General features: G+C 34.5%; 1 protein-coding gene across 2 annotated transcripts in view; it reads right to left on the minus strand.

Annotated features, from left to right (window-relative positions):
• Positions 1-319: 319 nt before the first annotated feature.
• The window catches only part of Zip89B (Zinc/iron regulated transporter-related protein 89B), a 64156-nt gene continuing 56762 nt past the window's right edge, over positions 320-7713 (minus strand). For both annotated transcript variants that reach the window (XM_017610392.1, XM_017610393.1), the window contains one exon: positions 320-818. In XM_017610392.1, coding sequence (XP_017465881.1) covers positions 535-818 — 284 coding nt within the window. In that variant the 3' untranslated portion in view covers positions 320-534. The remainder of the gene's footprint in view (positions 819-7713) is intronic.

The following is a 7713-nucleotide window of genomic DNA, read 5'->3' on the forward strand; positions in this document are numbered from 1 at the left end:
AAAAATTTATCGGGAAATTGATACTTTTGAATCAAGGCGAATCGATATAAGGTGGTGGCAATTGCATATAAGTAAAAATCCCGTGTATTTTGTTATTGCTTTTTGGTACATCAGGATGTCAAAACGTAAGGGAATAGGAGAAGATTTTTGCCATTACGTTTTGTTCACATCCTAAAGTTACGCCATTTCGTCTTGTATGACATTCTTCTGTACTAGTGTAGACACAAAAATATCCAATCAGCTGTTCAATCAACACCACCTTGTGTTGGTGCGCCTTGATTTGAATATTTAAATTTCATCCGCAGTGCGAAAAATACTTTAGTGACATCAGCTAATGGACAAAGAGGATCAGTTGTACGCGGAAGGCGCCACCTTTATTTTCATACATATGTATATACTCGTACAAATACTATTTAATGTTTTATTTCCGCTCATTTACTATGTATTTATCGCCACAGTACAAAAAAAAAACTGAATTTTAATATATACATACATATTTTACAATTTAGGTCTTAAAAGCGAATATCAAGTAAATTAATTAATTTTGCTGTCATTTTGTATTATCTTCTCAGACGCTTGCCGTAATATTTGTAATTCGCGCGCAAAATTATTACTTTCATTGACACCATGGCTGCTGTGGGGGTGATGCTGGTATTGGTATTGGCTACGGAACACTTGTATCGGAGTCTGAATTGTGTACGCATTCTGTACTCTGTTCATCAACAAAATCTCGGCATCTGTTTGCTCGTCAGTATGGTCATGATCATAATCACTTGAGTTACCACAACTACCGTGACTATGTCCATGCCCGTCTTCCCCTGTTTGTAAAGATAGAAAAAAAGAAAAATGAGTTCAGAGCTAAAAATAAAACAATAATTTGATGCTTCGCCATTATACAGAGAAGTTACTGTTAAATAAATAAAGTTCTTAAATATATTTATTTCTTTGAATTTCAGAGAGAATTGGCAGACAGAGCCGAAAGGCTATAATAGCAGCATATTCTGTTTCGCCATTATACGGAGAAGTTACTGTTAAATATTTACAATTCTTATATATATTTATTTCATTGAATATCAAAGAGAATTGGCAGACAGAGTGCGCAAAGGCAGCATATTCTGGACAGTGGTGAATAAGGATGTCAGTGGCAAAAATACATCGATGTTTTTCTTTTATTCAATGCATCAAAATGTACATCGATATTTTTCGATGCGTCGAAGGGCATACATCGATGCATCGATTTGCATGAGATTTTTCACATAATGTTTCACAACAAAATATGTTATTAGAAAATTGTACAAAATTTGAAATAAATTACTGCAACTGAGCTAATTATGTTTCCGAACAATACGAAAAAAAAAATTATTAAAATCGGTTTACCCGTTGTCGAGTTTTGACGACCGTGATATACGAACACAACATTTCGATATATATGGGCAAATCTAAATAAATAAAATTATAGTTTAAAAAACTAAAACCTCCCTATTATAATTGCCATTCGTACTGTCATCAGGTATGTAACTTGAGAATAGAAATCGCTGCATCTTTTACGCGCATCAATATTACATAGTTACATCCCGAGCTAATAAAAGGAAGGTAATAATAATAATAAAACAGGTAACCTTGGAGTTATTTAGCTTTATTTTCACTGTTGGAAACTATATCAAGCTGGTTGCTTTTGGATATAATTCACTGACTTATACTTGAAGCCTCAAAAAAAATTTGGATCAATTTGCTGCATAACTTTTGAATTATAGGTGTTTAAATTTAAAAAAATAATGAAAACAAGTGAATTTTTTATGTAATTTTTAAGAGGGGCAAAATTAATTATGTCATAACTTTGGAAGCACACCATATTCTGATTTGAAATTTAATGAGCATTTAGCACTTATGTGTATACTTCATATGTAGTAGGTATGTAAGTGTGCATTAAAAAATAACGAAATGGCCATTAACTCAAAGTCTGTAACTTCGCATTTCACCATTTTCAACATTTTCGGTTTATCGCGTGTAGTTTTTGAAGCATTTAATTTTAAGAACTTTTTAAGTATGTATTGTATTCTACAAACAATTATGTATAATTTGACACCATAGCAAGAGGTGTGCTTTCAGAATAAACCAAATTTTAAAGATCTGAGCGTAATTTTTATTTCAAAAATATCTTAATTGAAGGCACATTTGGAAAATACGTCGAGACGATCTAAATATTTTTATTAACTACTAGTCCTTATAACGTTGCATATACCTGTAAAATGCTTCAAAAAAATGTTCTCTAGAAGTGTGTAAAAACCCCGATTTAGTACTTTCCATTATGCTCCTTCTTGTAGTCAGAATATTTCGAGCGTGGTATCAACTCAAATTTTTTTCGACAAAGGTTCTGATAGTTGCTGTTACTTAATTGGAGCCTTTTAAATTCAATGGCGTCCCCAGTTTTGCCCGATTGTCTCCACTTTTGGAAATAGCGGTACTTGAAACTTTGCTTAAATGTGAACTATTTTATAAAAAAAACTCCCTCAGTTTTGAAGATATTTTACTAAAATTTTGCACACACTTGTGTTTTAATATTTCCTTCACTATCCCATAAAATCATCGAAATCGGTTCACTCTAAAATCTAGCTCCCATACAACTGATTGTCCAGAGACGTTGTTTTACGTTATAACTCCTCCAATTAAGCATTATTCAGATATGAAATTAGAGTTATAGCGCAAAAATACATATCTGAGTAATCAGTTGTATTGGAGCTATACGTTAAAGTTCACCCATTTCGATAATTTTAAGGAATAATTAAGGTAATATTAAAAAACCGTTATGTCCAAAATTTTAGTAAAATAACTTCAAAACTGAGGGAGTTATTTATAAAATGGTTAGAATTTTATCAAGTGAGTTCAACTTTCAAAATCTTTGCTCAAAATTTACAACTTGAACAACATAATTTGAACCCTGCGTATTCTTTTGTTTTCTATTTCATGTTTATTCCTCGTCTAATTTTTTAAGCACTTGATGAAAATGAATTGCACTTATATTAATCGATTCATTAAGAGAGTACGAATAAAATGATATATAAAACATAGGTGTGCTCACAAATTTAAAAATTAAAATTTTTTTTTGGAGAGTGTACCTGTTTTTTAGATTTGCCCACATAGATATGTGGGCGATATCACGCTCATTTTCCAAAATTCCAAACAATGTTACTTCTTTTCAAGAAATTGTTTTTAGTATCAATTTTGACTAAATTAGCGTCCTTAAATTTCGAAATATTGAAGGTCAAGCATTTCTGAAATTTACCGTTATATGAAAAGCGGCCGTAATTTTAGTCCGATTTCAATAATTTACAACGTTTTGCTTTTATGTGGCAAGCACAATAACCATACCGAGTTTGGTAAAAATTGGTGGTTACCGAGATACATATATCTGATCATAAGTGGGCGGTGCGACGTCCATTTTCCAAAATTTTAGCATAAATGCATTTTTTTTTTGTTGCAAGCATCAATTTTGAATAAATTAGCTTTAATATTTACTGATTTATCGAGTATTTCGTATTTCTCTAAATTACCGTCATATGGGATGTGGGCGTGGTTATTGTCCGATTTTAAAAGTTTTCGGCCATTTGGTATGATGTATAAAGGCCAACAACTGTGCCAAGCTTGGAAGAAATTGGTGCAGCGGCTACCAAGATATAGACATGTAACCATAAGTGGGCGTGCTTACGCCCATTTTCCAAAAGATTATAATATTCTTATTTTTCGTCTAAAAATTATTGTAAATATCAATTTTGAGTGAATAATCTTCAGTAGTTACTAAAATATCGCAGTTTTCGCATTTCTGAAAATTACCGTTATATGGGTGGTAGGCGTGGTTATTGTCCGATTTTGCCCATTTTCAATACCATCCATCCTTAGGGATGCAAACGAAGCATCGATATTTTTGAAACATCGATAATATCGGTTCAAAATTCGATATTTGCCATCGATGTTTACAATTGCCTAAAATCGCTAAATCGAACGTACGTCGATGCCAGTTTCAACGATGTTTTAACATCGACTTTAGTGTGACTCAGACTTGAATTCCACTTACCCATTAAGCTCCTAAATTTGTTTGACTGGCCATGAATTTTTATTACTTATGCTTTTGGGGAACATTCAGAAATTCCTTGTTTACTCGCATCTTTCGATAAAATGCTTACTTAATGATTAAAAAAGTNGACTGGCCATGAATTTTTATTACTTATGCTTTTGGGGAACATTCAGAAATTCCTTGTTTACTCGCATCTTTCGATAAAATGCTTACTTAATGGTTAAAAAAGTGCCGGGTTCCCGTTAAAATTTCAACGAAGTTGGTCCTTGGATTTTTAGTCTCAGCGAACTTACTACGGTAAGCATTTTTATTCTATTTATAGGAAGAGTGTAGGAATGGTAAATAAATACAGGGAAATGCATCCATATGTAAGTATTTTTCTAATTGAATTACCGAGAGATGTAATTGAAAAGTTTTAAATTTTCCTTTTAATGTGACTACAACCTAACAAATTGTGAAACATCGAAAACCATCCATATATCGATGTTTTTCTGGCGATGTATTTTAGCATCGATGTTAATTTTTCCGATGCATCGAAACATCGATGTATCGATGTTACCTTCCAAAATTTGCATCCCTATCCATCCTACGCCCGAAAGAAGTGCACATACCAGGTTTCGTTAAAATATCTCAATGGGCACGGGCCTAAATTTTCAAGCCCAGCCCGGCACGAGTGCAAAATCAACTTTCAAAAACACGCACGAGCCCGCACGTTAATAATTTTATTGAGGCCCGGCACGATGGGACACGTCCCAGCCCGAAAATAAAGAGCCAACTTTTATTGTATGTATACATATGCACATATTTTTAATTTTGTGTTTATGTATGTATATTTACTTAAGCGAATCAATTTTTTACATCAAATATTTGTATAATATATTTTCTGGGAAGCAGGAGAAGTGGAAAGTATTTTATGTACAGATATGTAAACAAAACTACTAAGTAGCTAATTTTTTCTGTCGGTTCCCAAATATTTCTTTTCATACCTGAGCGCAGTTGTGCACAAGGGTATTATAACTTTGTTCACATAAAGGTTGCTTGTAACAGGCAAAACGAATCGAGATAGATATAGACAAATGTATACATAAATGATCAGAATGAAAAGAGAAATCGATTAAGCGGTGACTGTCTGTCCGTCCGTCCGTCTGTGCACACGATACCTCGAGTAAAAATTGAGATATCTTAACGAAACTTGGACGCGCACTTCTTTTGGGCGTAGAACGGATGGTATTGAAAATGGGCAAAATCGGACCACGCCTACCTCTCATATAACGGTAATTTTTAGAAATATGAAAACTGCGATATTTTAGTAACTACTGAAGATTATTCACTCAAAATTGATATTTATAATAATTTTTAGACGAAAAATAAGAATATTATAAATTTTTGGAAAATGGGCGCAGCCACGCCCACTTATAGTTAAATGTGTATATCTTGGTAACCGCTGCACCAATTTCTTCCAAACTTAGCACAGTTGTTGGCCTTGGTACAGCATACCAAACGCCGCAAATTTTCAAAATCGGACAATAACCACGCCCTCATCCCATATAACGGTAATTTAGAGAAATACGAAATCTTCGATAAAGCAGTAAATATTAAAGCTAATTTATTCAAAAATGATGCTTGCAACATTTCTTTACCAGGAAAAACGCCTATGATAAAATTTTGGAAAATGGGCGTGGCACCGCCCACCTATGATCACATATATGTATTTCGGTTACCGTTCTACCCATTTGTACCAAACTCGGTACGGTTATTGTGCTTGCCACATAAAAGCAAAGCACTGAAAATTATTGAAATCGGACTAAAATTACGACTGCTTTTCATACAATGGTAAATTTCAGAAATGCTTGAAACTTCAATATTTCGAGATTTAAGGACGCTAATTTACTCAAAATTGATACACCCCGGCTTACCATGTAGCGGTAGCTTTCGGTAAGGTTAAAAACACATATGTATTTAATAATTGCACCGGGTATTTAATGTTCGGCTCCGCCCGAACTTAGACTTTTTTACATGTTTTGCTTTTCTCTTATCAAAAGAGTTTTAATATGTACTATTTTTTTTGTATAAAAACTAAAGCTTATCTAAATTTGTAGTATTAGCAACGGGCTTTTTCGTGCCTTTATGAAATTTTACTGAACGCTCATGTTCGCACGAGTTCGTGCTGACAGCAAATATTCCGGCCTGTTCCTGCGGGCTTACGCAGGGGCCCGGCGGGCCCGTGCCCATCTCTAGCACAGACGGACGCACGGACAGACAGCCACCGCTTAATCGACTTCTCTTTTCATTCTGGTTATTTATGTATACATTTGTCTATATCTATCTCTATTCGTTTTGCCTGTTACAAACAACCGTTATGTGAACAAAGTTATAATACCCTTGTGCACAAGTGCGCTCGGGTATAAAAAAGATTTTCCAAGGCAGTTAAAAAATGCGTATAATTCTCGACACGAAATTGATATCAAAAATTTTGTGTTTCTAGTTCAGCTTTCGTCACTCGAAAATTTTACCTCAAAGAGGTGTTTTATTTAATATGAAATACTTCTATATTGGCAGTAAGCTAACTTCCCAATGTGTAAGTATTCCGAAATCAAAGCGGGACAGTCTAGTACGGTTTTTGTGTATGTATTAGGGATGTTTCGAATGCCATATTTTTAACATTCGCGAATGCGAATTTTCGGAATGCGAATGTCCGAATACGAATGTTAAGACATCGTTTTTATTACTTAAAAATTTTGTAAATTATTAGAACTTTGAAAAAGTGCTTAACCTATACAGTGTTTTAATCTTGTAGTCAAAGTTCAAAGTGGGCATATTATATTTCAAAAAAAGTAATTTTGCTGCCTTTTCTCCCAGGAGGCGATTTCATAGAGGCTCGTATATAAGGCCGGCTGCACTAAAAAATTGCTGACATGGAACGACGGGTGGAGCGCTCAAATATTTGCCGCCCAGATCTGTCAATTTGTCGTATTTTTGTTTAGTTTTCCACCAATCGAGAGTATTTTCACCGAGATTAGCCGTTTTTCTTTAAGATAGGCATTCAATTGAGCTTTTATTTCACATTTTTTAATGTCTCCAGATTTTACATCCGAGCCTTTGCTTTCGCTGGAGGAATCTAAAATTATTTCCAGGTTGCTTATACGACTTTTAGCAGTACTTGTTAAAGGCCCATCAATGTTGCTTGATATACTACTTAACCGTTTAGCTTCTGAAGCTAAAAGCCGGTTATTGCCCGCACCCTGGTTAGACAGACTTAGAGCCATTTCAACAACATTAGTGTGGACACTCTGGCCATGTACACATTCGCATTCGCAAAACATTGGTATCATTTTATGCGAATGCGAATGTGTAAAATGATGCGAATCATTCGCATAATAAATGCGAATGCAAATATTCGCAGCATCCCTGTTATGTATTGTGTACGTGAGTGCCGTTTTTGTGTATGTTTGTGTATATGTTTATTTATAAACGTAGGTATGTGTAGGTATGTTTCTTTTGTACGGTTTTATTGATTATCTGTGCTGTAATGTTTTCGGACGGTACTAGCTCTTACTGCCAATATAGGAGTATTACATATATGCACATCGGCGTAGCCAGAATGAAATGTAGGGGGGGGGGGGGGGGGGGGGGGGGCCCCC

The sequence above is a fragment of the Rhagoletis zephyria genome, unplaced genomic scaffold (assembly GCF_001687245.7).
Source record: "Rhagoletis zephyria isolate East Lansing unplaced genomic scaffold, Rhagoletis_zephyria_1.1 Rzeph_scaffold_00308, whole genome shotgun sequence".
Lineage (NCBI taxonomy): Eukaryota > Metazoa > Arthropoda > Insecta > Diptera > Tephritidae > Rhagoletis > Rhagoletis zephyria.